This window comes from Sparus aurata, chromosome 21 (genome assembly GCF_900880675.1).
Source record: "Sparus aurata chromosome 21, fSpaAur1.1, whole genome shotgun sequence".
NCBI lineage: Eukaryota > Metazoa > Chordata > Actinopteri > Spariformes > Sparidae > Sparus > Sparus aurata.
Window position 1 is genome coordinate 12,631,843 of NC_044207.1, and position 21,842 is coordinate 12,653,684.

The 21,842-nt window shown below is 42.3% G+C and overlaps 1 protein-coding gene and 1 long non-coding RNA gene across 2 annotated transcripts; one reads left to right on the top strand and one right to left on the bottom strand.

The window, feature by feature from the left end:
- Positions 1–5,558: 5,558 nt before the first annotated feature.
- Positions 5,559–21,112, top strand: scinlb (scinderin like b). The gene is made up of 17 exons (XM_030402091.1): positions 5,559–5,714; positions 8,788–8,975; positions 10,553–10,707; positions 12,871–13,032; positions 13,678–13,827; positions 14,293–14,382; positions 14,741–14,873; positions 15,866–15,954; positions 16,081–16,296; positions 16,381–16,514; positions 16,674–16,764; positions 18,041–18,211; positions 18,289–18,463; positions 18,975–19,090; positions 19,219–19,296; positions 19,414–19,474; positions 20,297–21,112. Exons 2-17 carry the CDS (start codon positions 8,795–8,797, stop codon positions 20,455–20,457), a joined length of 2,163 nt encoding a protein of 720 aa, XP_030257951.1. The 5' UTR covers positions 5,559–5,714; positions 8,788–8,794; the 3' UTR covers positions 20,458–21,112.
- Positions 15,312–18,120, bottom strand: LOC115572233 (uncharacterized). Its single transcript, XR_003982059.1, has 2 exons — positions 17,985–18,120; positions 15,312–16,803 (listed from the first exon to the last, which is right to left on the bottom strand). It is a non-coding gene; the product is annotated as an uncharacterized LOC115572233 (long non-coding RNA).
- Positions 21,113–21,842: the final 730 nt, after the last annotated feature.

Sequence of the window (21,842 nt, forward strand, 5' to 3'; positions counted from 1 at the left end):
TCTGACTGCCCACACGCCCAGCAGAGCTCCTGAAAATTTTGATATGGGCTCCCTGGAAAAGAAATCTATACGTCTGTGCTTGGCTTTTCACGCTACCAGCAGTGTTGACCCAGCTGTGCATAAACAGCCCCCTCCCCCCTCTGATTTTACTGGCAGTGGTGTAAAATCAGATTAAATATTCATGTTTCTCTGCAGTCCAGACGTCAGCTCACCCTCACAAGAAGAAGCAGAGATCTGCAGCGGCGTCCGAAAGCCCAAACCGGCCACACTGTCTTTCGCTGGAGTTGAGGAGTCGGCCCAGTGTTCAGAACCAAACAATCATTAATGGTCGACATTGATGGAAGGTCGTCGCTATCTCCTGCCACAGCACAACGCGGCAATCACCCAGCTGCAGCTCACTGGATTTGACCTTTCGCTCTAAAACTGAGCCTCTCCACACAAAGAGTGGGAGTGTGTATCCTGGTTACCATTTTTTATGACAACCCAGGGTTAGAAACAAGTCTGTCTGTGTCTGGGGAAGTTTGGTTCGTTTGACTGTCACTTGTTGGGGTCATCCGTGTTTGTTATTGTTTTTACTTCATCAAAACCTGATGAGTTTCAGTGCGGATGCCAAACTTTGAGGACTAGTTGAAAGAAAAAATAATTTTTCATGAACACAATTAGAAAAAAACAAACCCTCACATGCTAAATGTAGTTTAATACAAGCAATCATTCAGAAACCCTTTGTAATTGAAACACCTGACAAATGGAAGACTTTTATTTTTAAATACAAAATGATATAAAACCGACGTCCGACCAGATGTTTTGATACAGCGAGACATTCAGCAGCTGGTAGCTTCTTCAAATTCGGCTACATTTTTGTTTTATAACTTGCTGAAAACAAATATTACCTATGACGAAGATGCATTCATCAACCTTAGAGAAGAAGATGTGGGATTTAGTTTAAGAGCAGCAGTCATGAAGTGTAGTGTAACATGAAGGAGCTCATAAGCTCTCTGTTGTTTTTATGCCACCCTGCGTTGCATGATGACGAATAAATTACCTTGAACGCTTAGCTTTAGCTTAGCTCAGCATAAAGACTGTTTGTTTCCCAAACCTGGAGCCGTACAAGTCCCGCAGGGAGGGCAGATCAGCTTCAAGTTGTCGCAGGAAGTACAACATCTGCCGATCCTTTTTCTGGGTGGTAACTACATGGGTGGACCACCTCAGGTCCTGGGAGATCGTAGTTTCAAGAAACACTATCAAGCAATCACACAAACACAATTAAAGAAACAAGATAACAAGGAATACATCAGGTTTCTTAAATGGTTCTGTTTTACTGAGATTTCATAGCGGAGAGCAGTAACTTTCTGAAGTCTGCTCATCATGAATTTTGACAGAGTCAGGCTAGCTGTTTCCCCCTTTTGTCCAGTCTTTATGCTAAGCTATAGGCTGACTCCACCTACGCATGGAATAGATACACATGAGGCTATGAGATATCGATCCTCTCATCTAACTAATGGGATAAGAATTAGAAGATGTATCGTTTCCAATAATACTGAACTATTCTTTTTAAGTTTGTTATAAGCATACAAACACACTGGAGTGTGGCAGAAAAACCCAAACACAACATGTTGTTCCATCATTTAAGTCTTACTTTAAACCCTGATACTTGGCTGTAAAAGTGGGGGAGCATTTCTGCTTCATTTGCCTCGGTGAACTAGCGTCTCTTCTCGCTGTAAGCCTCTGACTATAAGAGTCTAATCCATTTTCGGTTGGTGGTATTGTCTCTGAGGATGTGCGTCAGTCAGCTGTCCGCGTGTGGCACAATGGGGCTCTGGCAGCCGGCTGTGCGGCCAACATGTCACATCCTGGTTGATGATAAGACTCACCGACCCTCAGTCTGTTGCACCACTGCTCGCAGATAAACATCTGAGTTCAGAGTGACAGTGTGGCACTCAAACATGTGAGAGTAAAGCAACAAAATTAGACCTGATTTTATAAAAAATAAGCTTATTGACATGCAGCAATGGATAAAAAAAGGGAACTGGTCTCAAATTTGACCATGAGTTTGAACAGTCAACACTGAGCTTGTAGAATCTATAGTAACCAGCAACAGCGGCGTAGATCCTTCCTCTTTTCACAGATCAGCTCAGTCAAATCATATTTAGATACTTGGGTTAAGATGACACACATGAACACACAGATCAGAGAGATTACACACGTCTTTAGTTGTGATGTGTGATCACATGCTGTTAACACTGAGGTCTATAAGCTGCTCCAGTCTTCTCTCCAGACTGACTCTTCATACAGGCCGATGATCATTTCAGTAACGTTCTATTTTGGTTTTTTACAGCTGTTTTGCAAAACTACCATGATGCAATGACAACGTGTTGTCATCCCAACCCACTTCCTTTCAAACTTAATGTAAGCGTTCAAACAGCGCCTGCATCAACATGTTGAGAAGCTGTTCTTCTTTCTCCTGAACTGTACCGGCACATAGTTCACTGCATCTATCAAAGCAAAAATGGACAGCTGTAATTCTGAAATACAACAGAGAGGAAGAGCTTTTCCCAACTGGGCCCAATTTTCATGAAGGCATCCTGACATCAACTGAATCTAATCTGAAGTTGTAAATCATCTGTGGACCAAACTGGCCCCTGTTTATTTGGAAAATCTAATCCATTTAATTATGAGCTGTAGCAATAAGCAGAGGCTCTATGTTCAAGTTTCCACCTGGGAAATGCTTCATATTAAGCTCCTTGTAAGTCATTATAAGATGCTTATTAACACTATGATGTGCAAAAGGAGAAGTTCACCCTAAAGGTTAAAATTCAGTCATTATCCGCAGCACTCGCCCCCATGCTGATGATTAACATTGATATCTTCACTGCTTTTCCGACGCTGAAAGCTGTAGCATGCACCCTGTCTGAATTGGTGCACGAGCTCGGTTGCACATCAAGGGTGTTAATAACGTCTTATCAATCTTTTTGATCGTGTTTGGTTTCTTGAGGCTTCTTGAGACTTGGATCGCACTGGACGAGCTGTACCGAGCCATTTTGTGTGTTTCTTTCCAGTTATTTTTCTACATTGTAAAACCAGGCCACATCTGCTGCAGCACTGTTTTGCTTACGAAGCTCCATAAATGTCTGATGGAGTGCGAAACTTCACCTGACCTTCCATCGGCTTTGGGGTGAGGGCTATGGACAATGAGATCCTTTCACCCATCATAGTGTTAATAAGCATCTTATAATGCTGACTTACAAGGAACTGAATGTGAAGCATTTCCCAAGTGGAAACTTGAACGTAGAGCCTCTGCTCATAATTAAATAAACTCCACAGAAATCCTGTTTTTGATAATCAGATTTTCCAACTAAACGGGGACCAGTTTGGTCCACAGATGATTTGCAATTTCAGATAAGTTTCAGTTGAAGTCAGGATGCCTTCATGAAAATTGGGCCCAATTGGGAAAAGCTCTTCCTCTGTGTTGGATTTCAGAATTACAGCGGTCCACTTCTGCTTTAATTGATGCAATGAACTACATGCCGTTACAGTTCAGGAGGAAGAAGAACAGCTTCTTAGCAATTTGTTGCAGATGCTGATTAGAGTTTCTGTAAAGTTTGAAAGGAAGTAGGCTGGGGTGACAAACTGTCGCAACATGTCGTTGCATCATGGTAGTTTTGCAAAACAGCTGTAAAAATAACTTGTCATTAATGTTAACAAAATAAATTGATTGGTTATTTCAAGACATTCATAAGGACTTGTTGGTGTTAATGAAAGCCTTTTGAGTTTGACTGACCTTTCCCTTTAATGCCATTGTTAAGCCTTTACCAAGATGTGTTGGTGCTTTATTAAGATTAAAATGATCATGTTCTGATAACAGTTAACTGTCTAATAAAGTATAAATCCAAGAATAAATGCATTATGCTAATAAGTATTTTAGCTGAAAACGTTCATATAATGACTGAAATGATCAACACAAAGTGGAGAAATAGCAGTTTGGACATTGGGATGTCTACGTTGTGTGTTTCAGAGATATATACTGAAGCTATTTGAAGCTCCAAATATCCTACTTTGGGTGTAAACTCCAACACACTCCTGGTGTCTGACCTCCCAGTCCAAACCTCTAGCTGCATGGCTAACTGAGCTGGTGATATGCTGCCACCTGTTTGTTTTAAGTTATTACAAATTGCACTGTTAATGTCTTCCTAACGCATAATAATGCTAATAAGCAAGGGACCCTTTCCCTTATTGACTGACACCTTATAAAAGGACCTTAATGTTACCCCAGCCTGTATGTGCATTTTGTTCCTGCAGGATGCATACACATTGTCTTTCCTGTGTGTGTAACATATATGTATAAACAGCCATGTCTCTCATCACACCTGAGGTGAGGAATCTCCACCTATAAGTACACACACTCTCTGTAGAGGAGAGCGAGACAGTAGGTCGAGGCTGGGCGTGGCCTGTGTGTGAATGTCTTCAGGTTGGAACTCGGATTTGCAGCGCAGTAGCTTCTGTGCAGAGGCAACAAGGGGCAGAGCTGTAGAAAATAATGTGTTTGGTGTGTGTGTAATGAGACAGTACTCGTCCAAGTCAATGTTGTGCATCCTCTCTTAGTGGGAGTTGTGGTGTTTACTGTATGCAGAGATGGTTTTGAAAGCAGGAGAGGGTTTGGGGGAGACTTTTCTTTTTATTATGCTCATTTTTAAGTTTATAATTTTATTTTGGGTTACTACTAGAATACGTTTACATGCTTTAATGCTCAAATAAACACATCAGTTTCAGCACCGTGCTCCCCCTCTGTCTGAAATGCTCTCTTATAGCTCCTGTCTCTTTAAGGCCCGCCTCCTGTATACCCAGTCAGTTCTGATTGGTCAGCTCACACACATCTGAGCCAGCACCTCACTGTGTCTCCAGTCGGCTCTGTCAGCTTTCAGCTTCCAGTTAGCTTCACTTCAGCCATGAATATAGGCAACAATAATTGAAATGTTATTGAGTCGTGTTTTCTGTGGGAGAGAGGAGTGTCTGTTGGTGTGGGCATTTTTAACACAAGGCCTCTGACACGCACAAGAACATTTATGAAACACTGAAGGAAAAGTATAATTTGTCTGTAAAAAACCCTCTAATATCGAAACCTCCTGACTGAAACAGTCTGTGTTCTGTGTAGCTGTGGTGCCACCATATTTTCCAAATCCTGTTGACTGTGCCCTCCAGGAAATCAAAGGGAGGCACCTTTTCCTCGCTGTTGGCTTTTCGGTCACGCGGTTCCTGTGAGCCAAAGGCAAACACACGGCGTGTGTGTGTGTGTGTCGATCCAACCGCTGCCTCATGGAGAAATTATGACTCCATGAACTTCGCCCCTGCCTCTCTGAGAACACAGTGAACAAGACGCAGAGAGCGCAGAGTCAAGTTGACACAGCGCAGGGAGAGAGACGGACATCCAGCGGATTAAACGCATCTTTGAGGAAATCCTCTCTCACACAGGGTGGCAGGAGCATCTTCATCTCTGCTGTCGACCAATCGGCGCTCTCTCTCCTCTTCAGCCAGACCCATGAGCAGCCTGAACACTCCCTCCTCCCATTCTTCCTCCTCCACCACCACCACCTCCTCCTCCTCCTCCTACTCTACAACATACTAAAATAATAAAACGCTTCACTCTTTGCTCACTCCCACATCTACAGCCTCCATCAGCGCCTCTGCTCCTCTCTCCTGTGTGATTCATCTTGCAAACTGTGAGTTCATGCATGACTCTTTTTTGGACTTTGATTCATCTGAAATGTTTCTTTCTTTCTTTCTTTCTTTCTTTCTTTCTTTCTGTCTTTTTTCTTCTTTAATGAAATCGTGCAGGATCGCGACGTCAACAGATTTCTCGCTCGCTGGTTCTCCTCGTTGCCAGATTTGGTGTTTTTGTTGCCTTCTGTCACTGCGCGATTGTAAAGATCCGAAGCGCTCGGATTTCCAGATGTGGAAAATCTCTCGTTCCTTTCTCTCTCGTGAGTCGCAGTAGATAGTGAAAGTGCTGGAGGGCAGAGGGACCAACACGTCTCGGTTTGTTATGGAAACACAGGCTAATGCGTAGTTTATTACGGGGAACATGCTCTGTTACTGTCTGTCATGAGCTTGTGGATGAAATGGAGTGTAAAAACCTGCGAGATGAGTGCAGGAAGTAGTAGTTTGGATGTTATGTAATAATCAAAAAAAAAAAGAAAAAAAGGAGCCGTGCAAAGTGTAAATATTGCGTATTGGGAAGCAACATGGATGAATTTACAGCTGTTATCATATCATTGAAATAAATTAGAGAAACATCCATGCAGCTTCCAGTCTGACCAATCAGCAGGAGAGCTGGTGGAGGCAGCAGATCAGATGAAGATCCTCTTCCCAGCAGACCTCTCTGCATTAAATTCAGTGTTATGTCACAGCAGTGTTGTTAACAATGCGTCTTGGCTCCAGACTGTCCATTAATCCTAAGTGGTCTGGACATGTGTCCATGCTGCAGCATTTATTGATCAGCCCGTTACAGGAAGTCCACTGGGTGTTTTCTCTCTCTCTCTCTCTGTGCGCTGAAACCTGAGCTGAACACAGCTGAACAAACTGCACAAACATATGACCCATTCAGGTGGTGGTGATGATGTGTGATTGTTTGGATTATGTCTGGTTGATGTGGCTGGCAGGCTTTTTAATCAAACAGCAGGGTGCAATCTTTTGATTGGTCTATCTGGGTGTACATAATGAGCAGGTGTAGGATAAGTGCAGTGCGTGGACCACAGGGTAAAGTGTGGGCTGTAAGGCTGTCATATATTGAGGAAGTGGAGATCAGCCAGATCTTGAGCTGTCAGAGTCGACGTCAGAGTAACCACAGCAATAATCCTGCAGCCGAACCGATTTGTAATCTTTATCTTGTGTAATCAGGGGAAATATAAATCTGCAGAATCTCTCAACTTCAGTGGTGCCAAGGTTCACTTTCATCATGATATGAAGTTTATTTGAAAATAAAAAAAGGTCCTTTAAAGGGGCAAAAATGAAAAAAATCTAACAACATTATCAGCAGAATGTTCCAAGGTTGATTTCATGTGAAGCACTTCAAATTGACACTTATTATCTATAAACTGTTAACATGTTTCTTGTGCTTCTTATGTGCTTCTTACAATCTTAAATGCATTTATGATTCTATTATTAAAGGGGGAATATGTAAGAATTTTAGATGAAAATGTAAAAAAATCATATCTATCAACACAATGTGAAGAAATTCGACATTATGACGAATAATGTAATGTACTGAATAATGTATTGTGATGACGAATGATGTATTGTGTTGCAGAGATTTCTATCAAAGTGAGTATGCTCATCAGTTAGCCCTGGCCCGTCCCGACTCGGGCCATTCTTACATCTATTTTCCATTTTTTAAACCAAAAATACAGTGATACACGTTCTGAATTCAAGTTTCTATCTTTTGCTTAACTAAGACTCAATCAACTTATTTAACTGGCTAATGGCAGCGTGTCGCTACAACCATGGATAGCTAGCAACAGCAGCTGGTGCCCCTTATAATTGTGGAGCTAAATTTTGAATTCTGGCCATATTTTACTAAATACACATGTAACTATAAATCAAAGGTCCGATGATACTGAAATTTAAAGGTGCAATGTGTAAGAATCAACCGCTCGTTGAATTCATAAACAAATAGGGGGCAGCATATTACCTGAGTAACCGTTATCTGCTATTAGCTAGTTAGCTCAGATAGCTAACTAGCTAACAGCTTCTGCTCTGTGCTGGGAGCTCGGAGCACCTAGTAAGTGTTTGTCTTTACACCACCAGCACAGGAGCTTTGAACCCAAGCTTTGAATACAGGCCAGTGCTAGCTGGTTAGCATGCTATACAGACATCATTACGTCAAACCATTAAACTGTTTATTGAAGCAGTCAAGCCCATGCAGTAATACTATAATAACATTGGGTTTATTTTCACTCCATATCTCCTATAAACATTTGAGAGTTTGTAAACTAGGTCATGCTCGTTTTTCCCTGTACAGTGGCTATCTCTCTTGTGTTTGCAGATTATTTAGAGATGAAATCTCTTCTGATTCAAAGTTCCTGCAACAGGCTGGTTTCTGTCACAAACGCACTTTATACCAGACAATGTTACAGGTTCAATAGGGTTTATTTTACAAAAATCAAGATACACCTCTGTGACAGCTTTTACTGGATTTTATCATTATTTTCATTTCTACATTTTATCACTAAAATCAGCCTTGTGTTAGGCTTTGTGATGATGCATGTTTGAGAATGTGTTTTTTGCTTGCCCATGAAGTAGGGCAAATTTTCCCAACCCATCAAAGAGCATTTAATCCGCCGAAATTATGTGAAAACTAGATTGACATGCACTAAATGTCAGATACGTGTTTTTAAAAAATCACCTCAACGACTGATTGCATCTGAACAATTTACAGATGTGACAGCAGCAGCAGTGAATGTCTAATTGCAGGTTGAGGAACCAGTTAGTCTGGTGAAGTCTTTACGCTGAAAGCCCAAATATGGTTAGAGGCCTCTGGTGAAGATAACACATGTATTTATATCCACTGTGGGTTAGTGTCAGTCTGCTGTAACCCACAACCCTCCAAAAACACAGTGAAACATATGAAGTGAAACAAAAGTTCATGTTGGTGTGTTCTTTCCATTGTTCGCTTCATCGCTCTTGGATTTACAAGATTCCATTTGCAGCACTTTTGCAAGGCAAAAATATTAAAACCACTCCCCGTCTTTTCCCTGACTCCCTCTGTTCCTCCTCCTTCCTTCATCTCTCTCTCAGAGCCATCATGGTTTCCCATAAGGAGTTCGTGGCTGCAGGAAAGCAGCCGGGGCTGCAGGTGTGGCGTATCGAAAACCTGGACCTGAAGCCTGTTCCAAAGGCCCTGCATGGCAGCTTCTACACTGGGGACGCCTACCTGCTGCTCTTCACCACCGCAGCTCCTTCATACAACATACACATGTGGCTGGGTAAATCCTAATTTGCTCCTTAGAAATTTAAAGGGGCAATATGTAGGAATTTTAGTTTAAAACATTAAAAGGATCAACTGCAATATCTACTAAAATTTGAATAATAACCAGCTAGCCTGTTCCAAAGCTCCTGTGTCAGCAATGTAAACACTAACAACTCCCCTGATCCCAGAGCTCCCAGTCCGAACTGCTAACTGAGCTAACTAGCTATGGGCAGCTACAGTTAGTGGTTACTCTTATATGTGATATGCTACCATGTAGGTTTTGAGTATGAATTTGAATGGTGGATAGTTCTTACATGATGCACCTTAAAACATTTTTGTTTGGTTACTTGATGAAAAACGTGCTGCTGATTGATATCTACCTGTTTCTCTTGCTTTATAAAACGTATGCTGTCATCAGCAGCACACTTGGTAGCTGAAGCCATCTTACTGCAGCATGTTCCCTAAATGTTATCGCTTCTTTTAGTTCCCATTTCTTGTTATTTGATGCAAGGTTTTATAGATTAACAATTGCCACTTTATAGTTTTAACGCAAATTTATATTGTTTTTGAGCGGTTTTATGATCCTGAGGTTTCTGCTTTGTGTTACATAATCTCACCAAAGCCCATTGTTTAAATGACAGTATAGTATTGTTGTATTGTAATCAGTTCCTTAAAACTATTCAACGAAGGTAAAATATTATGAAAAAATGTAAGATTACTTCCTGTACAACTGATACAAAACCCCCAAACAAACACACTCAAAAGCTTCATGTATTGTAAGAAGAACGTAGCGATTGAAACTTCCTCATTTGGAACACAATAGCTGCGGTTTTGAAGTTTCCAAAGATCAGATGATGCATCAGATCTCACTGCTGAAACATCCTCGGAAGTATGAGTCTCTGAAAAAGTCGAACCCGTGTGAAATTCCTCTCTGCCTCACAGTTCCCTCTCTGTGTGCTGTCAACTCTCATCATGGGCTCAGTCCAGGCCTGTGCAGAGCGAACACTGACGCGCGGTTACTGCTATAATTCCTTTAAACTGCAGGCAAAATCCTTTGATGCTCTGTGAATTTTCAGTTACATAACAAAAACAAGAGCCCCAAATGAAACTGCTCCATGACTCACATCTGGAATACCCCTGTAGGCCACAAGAGAGGCAGCAGTCTGTACATGTTTGTAGCTTTCCAGCCAACTTTCCTCCAGTGCCAGGATTAAGACTCCTTTTAGTTCTCGGCTGTCTTGCGCAACCATCTTTGAGAAGCTGCAGTAGAAATAACATGAGAAAATAATTCATCCTTCAGTCTGGGGTCACTATTAGTCATGTACAATTGTGGAATAGCTGTATCCATGTTGTGTCTTGCCATCTGAAGTTAATAACAGGACACCAATCCTGCCTCTGCTGCAGATGTGGTTTATGTGATTCAAAGCGTCCAGTCGTGACTCAGAGGTCCTCTCAGGTCACTGCGGAAACTAGAGTCCTGCAGTTTGCTGTGCAAATGTAAAATAACTAGAGGTGTTTAGAGAGAAACTAGATCAAACTAGAGAAAAGAGCTTAGGATAAGATAGTTTGACTACGAGTGTCTCTGTCCTGCAGGGGAGGAGTGTTCCCAGGATGAGAGTGGAGCGGTGGCCATCTTTGCCACGCAGCTGGATGACTTCCTGGGCGGGAAACCCGTGCAGTACAGGGATGTGCAGAACTGCGAATCCAACACCTTTCTGGGGTACTTCAAGTCAGGAATCAAATACCAGGTGAGCTTCACAGTACATCAGAGAAAACCCCAGACAGGTCATGTCACTATCTGAATAATGATACATTGGATCAGTGGTTACCTATCTGGGTGTTGGGTTGTTACAAATGATATCTGGGTTACAAAATAAGAAGAGACAAATATATGCCGCACAAAATTTGGTTTATTTTTTGGACTTTCATGTAACCTTTGCCATTTAGCATGGGTCTATAAAAACTAATGTCATTCTGTCAGCCTGTTTGCCAGAAAACATTGTGCAGACATTCATGGTCAACAGATGATGTATCCTAATGATGTCGATAGCTTGTCTTAAACTCTAGCGCCACGAAAACAGGCTTCAAAGCCTGGCGCTCCTTCTGGGGGTCTGCCACCACAGTGTGTAGCACAAAAACACATGAGAGCGCGACTCTCTCCCTGCGGACCATTATGCTGTTATGGTAAATAATTTTGGCCACGATAACACGTTCATGTTCCCCCATGTATTTTCTTAGCAAATCGCAAATTTTAGCACGCTAACACATTAAACAAACATGGCAAACATGAGCATGTTAGCATTGGTGTCAGCTGAAATCAGTGCTGTGCCTATGTATGTACAGCCCTACAGAGCTCGTAGCATGACTCAAGTCTTGTTTTTTTTTGAAACACTGTACAGTTGAACTTAGTCCAATAGAAATAATTCGAATAAAATAACATTTTTTTGAATGAACTGATGATGTGTGAGGTGTGATGAGTAAGCATGAGTAGACATTTCTGCGTTATGGACCATTGCTCTAGATTAAGACCGCATGAATAAATGAACATTAAAGCAATGTTTCTATTGTGCTTTCAGTCTGCAGTTCAAAAGACTACACTATAAAAAATAAAGTGACCAATGAAGATGCATCAACAGTGAAAGTTATGATGAAACAAAACAAATGTGAAGCAAAAATCTGTCTCAGAACACTTTTGAATGTAACGTACCTACGAGGTTTAATGATTGTCAGCGTCCCATTTGAACTTTGCCAGGCAGTTAAGCTAATGAGTCTGAAGTTCAGAGGAACCACAACATTCCCCGCAACACATGCCAGGGTGTGTCTGACTGATTGACCGACTGACTGACTGCAAGGCAACCACTGTATTCAAAGGAGGACATTTTGTGAGACACAAGCTAGGCCCCCCCCCCCCCCCCCTCTATCTTTTTTTTTTTTTAACCAGCCATCTGTTTCTTATTGCCATGAAAACCATCCAAACAGCCTCCTGGCTTTAGATGGATGTAATTAGTCTTGTTTACTGCCTTTTGCAGAGTTGGAGGATGGAAACTCTGCTCTGCACATGTGCAGAAACACAGAGACAGAACCAAACCTCATTATCTCTTCATAGTTTTGGTAATTCCACTGTTAGGACACAGTCCCTGCATTAGAATATACAGAGCTTGCATTGTTGCCATGGAAAACTTAACTGATCCTCACTTGAGAAAGGCACGAAGATGAACAGCATGAATGTGGTTTCCATTTTGCGGCCTAAGCAGCCACTCCTCCAGATGCTAACAAGACTCTGTGCCTTTGTGGGTAAATGCTACACCCTCACCGGACATTTTAAGAACAAGGAAGTCCCTCTTAGACTCTCTTCTCACGACTGGGTGGATCTAAGCTGTAGTTTTTGTTGAAAAACTCATCAAACATGGTCTTTTCGAAGCAGTCATGTTGTTTATTTCTCCAGCTCTCCAACAGAAAGTGTGTGCGCTGCTCATTTGCAGTGTATTAATTTGCATGTCTGGTAAATACCTGTTTTGTTTAATGGCTTCACCAAGGACGGCACGTTACGAGAAAATCCTGCCTCCCAGGTACTTCACTGTTTGCACCGAACAGACATGATCCTCTCCTGAAAGCAGGCATCATTTTAGATTCATTCTTCCCATTTGATAAGGTTTATTAGCTTTGTTAGCTTTGATTCATGGTAAATTTGAAGTGTTACGTTGCTGTGTAAAACTCATTTCACCCTCACTGTGCCAGGAATGTTGATCTCTCATCAAATCATGTGGCTCCGCACATCCTGCCTCAGACCCTGACTTAGTGTAGTGGTTGTGAACATGTGGTGTAAAAATAGTCCCTTTGTCTTCCCTAAACTGTGCTCGCATACAAATTTCAAAATGAATGCTCAATTATTTATTCATTTTTGGCCACAGAAAGGGGGTGTGGCCTCAGGTTTTCAACATGTGGTGACCAACGACATGAGCGCGAAGCGCCTCCTGCATCTCAAGGGACGGAGAGCCATCAGAGCAACAGAGGTGGAGCTGTCCTGGGCCAGCTTCAACAAGGGAGACTCCTTCATTCTTGACCTGGGCAAGGTGGGTGTCATCAGTGTGTGTGTGTGTGTGTGTGTGTGTGTGTGTGTGTGTGTGTATCGCTCTAGTTGGACGACAATTAATTGTCAGTGGTTATGCATGAGCAGAGAGCAGAATCCTCCTGTTTGCTGCCATATCTAGTGATTACTGATCCGTGTTCATGTTGTGATGTAGAGAAGAAGGAGGGAGTTGCAAAACGAGACAGGAAGTTTGCCAAAACGACGATAACTCTCACAGAAGCTTTAATCATTTTCTCAAAGGAACAATCCTTAAAATTACCCAAATACCATTCATGGTTTGCATTTTATCAACAATAGACATCCACTGTATTTGCATCCTGTAATTACATCTCTATATAGTAATTTTCATTGTTAGTGGCAACAGTGTCCACCATTCCAGTGCTGAATTCAAATTACTTACCCAAACATGGAGGACTACAGGATGCACTGCAGCATATAAACTATGCTGGTGACAATGCATACGCAACGTTTTACTCATAGAATAAATCAAATCAATTCTTTATTAAAACAAACAAAATTGGTTTGGCTGCATTGTAAACAGATACACTTATATAAATAGCTGTGTTTTCATCACCAAGTGAGGACTGAAATCTGAAGTAAAATAACTTTCACTTTCCTTCTCCTGCAGGACGTCTATCAGTGGTGTGGCAGTGAGTGTAACCGCTATGAGCGGCTGAAGGCCTCTGAGGTCTCCATTGGCATCAGAGATAATGAGAGGAATGGCCGAGCCAAATTGCACATGGTGGAGGAGGGGGAAGAGCCAAAAGCATTCACAGAGGTGAGACTCAATTACACACACACACGAATATGAGCCACACACTGAAGTCTTCACCCTAAAGGTGATCAGTTGTAAGCAGCAGCTATAAATGCATTTCATGGACGGTGAGTTAGACAGCGTGGGAATGAGTGGACACAGTGATGTCCTTTGTAATGTGCTGCTTATGTGCCAACTCTGTGCCAAGGCAGAATTGTAAACACGTCCTTTACAGCAAGAGAGGAGGGTAAACTCCAGAGAGGCTTAATGAGGGCGAGAGGAGGGAGGGAGGTGTAATGAATCAATTTTTGTAATGAATCTGGATCTTTTTTAACCTGAGAGAAGCTGTATAACGTAGTCGGCAAAACAAATCACTATCGACGCTGTTGTGTCTTTATATGTGTACAAAAAACACAACTATTACGTCGAGTGTAAGTGATAATTATGACAAAAAGAAGATTACAATGACTCGTTCCTCTGGTTGTGTAGGCGCTGGGGCCCAAAACAGCCATTGCCCCCAGTACTCCGGATGATGAGAAGGCTGACATCTCCAACAAGAAGAAGGGTGCCCTCTACATGGTGAGAAATAAAACTGACATTCACATATAATTGTTATTTTCCTGGGTAGAAAATTAGATCGCATTACTAATGCTACAAAGCTACTTCACTAAGCAAGATTTGAAATTTAGAAACTTGAACTGCAAAGATACCCATCTACATCGTATACATATACATTATGAACCCATTACTTTCTAAACTCAGGCTTTAAATCTCATCTTTGAGGACCACATGGAAAAAAGAATCTGAGCTACATGAATGAAAAATGGTGCTTGGATATCGGAACAAATAAAGACGCTTCCATAGCTGTTGAAGACACGTTCTCACTTAACAGTTCGAGGACAGAGCTGGTACGTGATGCTGTCGCTTTGCTCTGCAGATCTCCGATGCATCTGGAACGATGAAGGTTTCTTCCGTGGCCCCATCCAGTCCCTTCAAACAGGCCATGCTGTCCCCCGAGGAGTGCTACATCCTGGACAATGGGGTGGACAAGAACATCTTTGTTTGGAAAGGTGCCAATTTTTCAGACTCAATAGCACAATTTAAAAAACTGATGTTGGCAGTGATCCTCACCGCTGTTTCTTCTGCGTAAAATCATGAAGTTGTTGGTTGAAACACACGTGGTGGTGCCCTCAAGCTAAACATTGATCTCTGGTCAGAGATCAGTGTGATGTGTTTTTGAGCCTCTCTGAGGTGAGGTGCAGATGCCCTATGTTAAATTGTTAAAAATACTGCGAAAGTGCCCTCTCGGATGCCCCTATGGTAGAGAAAACATGATAATGTGCCATCTATAGTGCCCTTCCAGTGGCCCAAACTATTGAAGTGCCCTCTCTTCCCTATAATCAATCACCACTTTCTGCGTACTGGTGCCCCACCCGAACATGTGGTGCCCTTTATGAATTTTCTATTTTCCACCACTGGTGTATAATCACCTGAAACTAAGACGCAAATCAAAACAAATCAATTTTATTTATACAACCCAATCACATTGCATGAGTGGGCTTTACAATCTGTACAGTGAACAACATCCTTTGTCCTTAGAACTTTGATTGAAGTAAGGAAAAACTTACAATATTAAAAACCTTTAACAAGAAAAGAAAAGATGGAAGTAATCTCAGGAGGAGCCACAGCGGTGGGATCTCTCTCCCAGTATGGACAGACATGCAGTAGATGTCGCTTGTATAGAAAAGAACAAAAAAGTTAAGAGTATACAAATAACATTTATGGAATCCTCGTGTCCTTTTGTGTGTACAGAGGCAGCAGCTCCTCTACCAGTGTCCTCCATGTTTCAACAGTAGCCCAGTAGAGACAAACCAAACACTGGCTCTCTAGAGAGAGCTTTAACACATAAGTTGTTTTTTTGTTGGGTTGCTATCTGCAACCTTACCGCTAGATACCACTTAATCCTACACTAGATCTTTAATATTCACCAGGCAGTTTCTTTTTTTTGTTGTTGAGAATTATGGCCTTCTTATCGTGTCATATCTTATCTGTCTCCGACCAGGTCCCAAAGCCAACATGTCAGAGCGTAAAGCAGCCATGTCAGCGGGTCAGCAGTTCATCAAAGACAAGGGTTACTCCAATACGACACAGGTAAAAGTGATGCGTGCATAAACATGAATCGTGCCAAAAAGCAGCATCTTGTTTCCACATATTGACAAAAAGATGCAACTTTTTAAACGTGGTCTTAAATCCCTCTCTGACCCGTTTCCCTCGCAGATCCAAGTTCTTCCAGCGGGAGCTGAGACGACTCTGTTCAAGCAGTTCTTCAGTGACTGGAGGGACAAAGACGAGACTACAGGTCCCAGTAAGGCCTACACCATCGGCAGCATAGCGAAAGTGAAACAGGTGCCCTTTGACGCCTCCACCCTGCACTCCAACAAGGCCATGGCAGCCCAGCACGGCATGGTTGACGATGGCAAGGGCAAAGTCCAGGTAGGAGATGGAGATTTTGAAGAGTCTGATGAATGAAATGATGTGTGAAGGCTCGGCAAAACAGGGCTGTGATCTTGCCTTTAGATTTGGCGCGTTGAGAACGGAGCAAAGGCGCCTGTGGATCCCTCCCTCTACGGTCACTTCTATGGTGGAGACTGTTACCTCATCCTCTACAGCTACAGACTTGGAGGCCGGGAACAACACATCATATACACCTGGTGGGTAGAGAGGAAGACCAATACAAACATGCACTGTATGTACGGTGTAGTTTGCGAGGTGTTCGTAAGAGCGCTTACTCACATTCTCCCGCCACACCCAATCTGAGACCACATGCACAGCAGTAAAACACATTCAGACTGTGTGTGTTACTCTCTCAGGCAGGGGCTGAAGTGCACGCAGGATGAGCTGGCGGCCTCGGCGTTCCTCACAGTGTTGCTCGATGACTCAATGGGAGGATCCCCGGTTCAGGTTAGAGCCCGACGCTGATGCACTGCTCACCTCTGCATTCTGTGAAAAAGACACAAGCTCAGATTCGGTGTTACGCTAATGCCCAAATGTTTGACTAAATAAACATCAGACTTGGCTGTGACACAAGAGTGTTAAAGAGAATACAAAGGTGCAGTTGTTCACGTTCTCTGAAAATGAGAAGAGGGCTGAGGAAGTTCAGTGAGAAGTTGCAGCCAAGGTGTCACAAAGTAAGAGCTGACTTCAAACTCTCACAATAACACAGACTTGAGTTCTATATCTCGATGTCAACCACCACCCAGCCCTCCAAACGGCCCAGGACGTTTATTATTATTATTGTTATTATTATTATTAAGAAAACATTTTTTTTAGTCCAATCGGAACTCATCAGCACTCTTGACCCTCTCAAACAAACCAGGTAAAATGTATTTCAAGGCTTATTATATCACTGGTACGGGCAATGTAATGTAAAAACTGAACGAATGCTACAGATGTTGAGTTTAGTATCTCCTCTAGAGAACATCTGTATACTTCATGATAGCAGCAGAAAAAAAGCAGCCCTTCAGTTCTAATGAGTGTTCATCTTATAAAAATCTATTAAACTTAATTATTTCAGAGGATTAAATACAACTTGCCAAGACCAAAACTCTAAGTCACAACTTCACTCCTCTCTCCGGAAAAACAACCAACCTCAGATGACCAGCAGAGGGCAGTGTCACTGTAATGTTCAATTTAAAACCGCTCAACTCAATCTACTGCATGTAGGCATCAAAACAAACTCTCACTGATATTGATGACATTAAACAGTTTCAGAAATGTATTATTTTATACTTTTATCCCTAAAATACCATACAGGGTAGGTCTGCGTGATTTAGACTTTTTACCACAAGTTGTGTGTAAATCACACGTAGCATTTGTGATCAACATGAATTAAGAACATTTTACTGACTGGTGTCTGTTCAGTTCTGTAGGTCAAGTATTTATTCATGAAAAAGTTCCCATTTTGGTTTTCACTTTTCAAATGAGTCTTTAGCTCAGATGCATTTGCTGCTGGAAAGGAAGGAAAAATTTAAAGTTAATAGTTGTTAAAGTATTGGTATGGTCCTCTTCATATACCTGTGCTGTTAGTTAGACTTTTGATATTATACTGCTAACATTAAATATGATAAGCACAAAAATCTGAATATAGTAAAAAAAAAACATAAAGGCTCATATAAGCTCACCTAGTTATAAGGGCCGCCAAACTTCATGTTGCTTTTTGTAATGACTTCCTCCACAGGTGAGAGTGACTCAGGGCCAGGAGCCTCCACACCTGATGAGCCTGTTCCAGGGCAAACCCATGATCATCCACACCGGAGGGACGTCCCGCAAAGATGGACAGTCACAGGCCGGCAGCACTCGCCTCTTCCACATCCGCCAAAGCTCCTCCAACGCCACCCGAGCAGTGGAGGTGAGCTGTCTGCCTGTACACGTGCCTGTCAAATTCCTTGCAGGACACTTACCTCCTCCTCTCATCTGTTTCCTCAGGTCGAGGCCTCTGCTTCCAGTCTGAACACCAACGACGTGTTTGTGCTGAAAACCCCGGGTGCCCTGTTTGTCTGGCGGGGTGTGGGTGCCAGTGATGAAGAGATGGATGCTGCCAAACATGTGGTGGGCTTCCTGGGTGGCAGTCCCAGCCAGGTGTCAGAGGGCAAGGAACCAGGTGGGTGTCCTCTGAAAACCAATACACTGTATGTGAGACAGTGAGAGAAGGGCACTGGCCTGAGTATACAATTACAGAAGGAGGGTGCATCTTCACTCTGTGTAAACATCATATTCATGAGTCTAATGGCTGTGCTGTATTTTTGTTCAGTTTTCAAGGTTTTACTTGAAAAAAATAGTAATGGATTACTAGCTAATAAAAATACCTGAAGGGACAGTTCACCCTAAATTCAACAATACATGTACAAGTGCAAGCAAGCACTTTGAACTTGACAGGTGTAGGGGTACTTTACTCTGATTGTGTTTTTTTACCTGTGATGAACACAGCATATGGCCTACCACATTTTAGTAAATAAAAGAAAAGTTGATATTACAGGACTCATGTCATCGACTGTTGATAAGACATAACTACTTCGACTCTTGTCAGGTTGTGATTAAACTTGACAAGCTGACATTTCTTGATCCTGACTTGCCCAGAGCTGATGGTTGTTGTATTTTCTTCACCCCCACAGCTGACTTCTGGTCTGCACTTGGTGGCAAGAAGGAATACCAGACCTCCAAGAGTCTGAGGAACATAGTCCATCCCCCACGTCTGTTTGGCTGCTCCAACAAAACTGGCAGACTCATTGTAAGTCACATAAATGCTTCAGATGTGGAACATTTTAGCAGTTTGCCCTGTCAACACATTTATATTTATGATGTAATATAATAACCTACACACAGTCAATCTGAGCTTCCTTCTGCACTGTCTGTCAGGTTGAAGAAATACCAGGAGACTTCACTCAGTCAGACCTGGCCACTGATGATGTCATGCTCCTAGATACCTGGGACCAGGTAAGATGGGCTCTCTGTCCTCATCACTAGAGCATACAAGAAACATCTTTAATGTGTTGTAAAAAAAAACTCTGCATCACTGGAGACTATTGCAATGAGTATTTCTCTTCCCTGTAGATCTTCCTTTGGGTCGGCAATGAGGCGAACGAGGAGGAAAAGAAAGGAGCTCCCAAAATAGGTTTGTTGCACGAAAACCCTTCAGGAAGGAACACATGTACCACTCAGAATCAATTTGTCTCGCTTTAGATACTTGCTGCCAGAAAGTGCATAGTGCAGTAGAGTCATAACTGTGGGTTTAATTAAAGGCAAATATTTTAAAGGCATCCTGCATCCTCAGCAGGATGACAATAAACTGTTTCGTATTGTAAGTTTCGAAGCAGCCATCCATAAATGCTTGGAGCAGGTCCATCGCCGTCTCGGCTCAACTCAGCGCAGTAAATCTGGTAATGGAAAAGCAAATCAGCGCGCAGTTTGACTCACAGCATGGCCAAAAGTGCTAGTGGAAAAAACGGCACCAGTGTTCCCTTCCAATGGAGAAAACTTGATAAAGTTCTCTCTCATCACCATAAATGTATCGTGACTTTCTCTGTGCTGGTGCCCCGCTGCATACAGCTTATTATTTTTGCCCCTGCCCCTCAAACATCCTGTCTCCGCCACTGTCTGTCCTAGTAACGCTTCCTGTCCAGCATCAATCAGCAGAGAGACAAAACAAGCTGGTGAACATAATGAAGCAGCTAAAGAGCCAGATGTTTATCTCAGTAGCCTAAATAGTGGCCAGGAGGAACACAGGTCAGAATGAATGATAGGCTAATGCTGCTCCGTAAATGGCTGACTGCTCTAACGTCTTCGAACATGGGCTTACGAGGAGATCAGTGTTCTGCTTATAATAAAGTGTCAAAGCAAGTATTCATCCATAGTCTGTTGTCAGCAAAGTTATTCTCTTAGATTCGTACATGTTCTGATTTTCTACCCCTTCCTCTATCTACTTCTTGTCATGCAGCAAAGGAATATGTGGACTCAGACCCGTCTGGTCGCAGAGGACTGCCCATCACCACCATCAAACAGGGAGCAGAGCCTCCAACTTTCACTGGCTGGTTCCAGGCTTGGGATCTCAAGATGTGGGAGACGGACCCACTGGACAGAATCCGTGGCAAATTCTGAACACAAAACTCCAGGCTATCTTTTCCAATCTGACTTCTCACCTGTCCAGCAATTCCTGATGCTGTTTCGTTGATCTTAACTGTAATCCCTAAGTGCCAAAACCTATATAATCAGGTTATCGCATTGAATGGCTGCCTCTATGCCTTGGTCACGGTGCAGTGCATCGTACCTCGTAAACATGAATGCATCACATCAGTAGTCAAATGGCTTCCAGTAGCAACATTATGTTTAATTGATAGAAGCGGTTTATTGATCTGTTGCATCCAACAGCTTGTTGCCTTCATGTCTTTATCAACAAGAAATTAGGGAAGGAAAAGCCATTTGAGGCAGCTGGATATATCCTGTTTCTTTCTGCTCTCTTTCACTGCTCAGAAGACACCATCATGCTTTCCTTTCTGTCTGTCTTCAGTCTTTTATCTCATAATAAACTAGTATGTCAGACAAACAGTTCAACCCATTATTACTCTGTTTCTACATGTGTTTGATCAAGGTACTGCAATGCTGTACACTTCAGAAGATGCATGCTGCATATTTTTATCATGTTTTCTGCTTGTGAATTTTAAAAAGGCGTACAGTGGTATGTACGTTCGCCACGTTACTTGACCCTGAAATGCCCACATGGATGGCTTTTAAATAAAACTCCCAGTATTTCAAACCTGTGTCTTCTGTTTGAACATTTTCAGGGCAAAAAAACGAATCCTAAATGTGCACTAATACCCATTCTGCACCACGAGCATCTGAACCTATAGACACTGTCAGAAGGTTTATCAGCCGGCTCTCACTGAGTTTCTCTCTCGGGGAGAGAATGGGATGTTGCTGCAGCTCGCGGCATCTGTCTAAGTAGGAAGAAGACATGAAAGCTCAGATAACAGCTGTGCGAACAAGTCAGTTTTATTTCTGAGGGAAGGGATTTTTAAGATCATGCAATTCTAAAATATAAACTGAGTCATTGAGCATTCTGCAATCTCAATACAGTGTATGTGTAAGAACAAGCTCAGTGGACAGCCCATTAGCCCAGTATATCCTGTTGGTGAATGTAAAAACAATACCAACAACAACTCTAACGGATGGCTACATGAGCATTTTAATCATTCACTTTCATGAATTTCAAAGGATACAGTTCGATTGCCAAGGTCCCGGTTTAATGAAAAAAAAAAAAAAAAACACTTAAAAGGACCCCAGGGAGACAGACCCACCACTTACAGACTAGGGTCTACAGAAAGGCAACATCTATCTCACTATGTTACATGTATAGTCTTAAACTGATCTGTTTTTACACAGTTCTATGAGGTTAAAAATTCTGAGTTTCCAAGGTATAATGTTTTTATGAATTGTGGGAAACAATTGATAAGTCCTAGACACTAGAAATAAGGCATCTTCATGAC

Excerpts from the sequence above, each read along its gene's own strand:
- scinlb (XM_030402091.1), top strand. The coding sequence starts at position 8,795 with ATGGTTTCCCATAAGGAGTTCGTGGCTGCAGGAAAGCAGCCGGGGCTG. Across the intron at positions 15,955-16,080 it reads GTTACTCCAATACGACACAG|ATCCAAGTTCTTCCAGCGGG; the intron begins GTAAAAGTGATG and ends TTTCCCTCGCAG. Across the intron at positions 19,091-19,218 it reads ACAAAACTGGCAGACTCATT|GTTGAAGAAATACCAGGAGA; the intron begins GTAAGTCACATA and ends ACTGTCTGTCAG.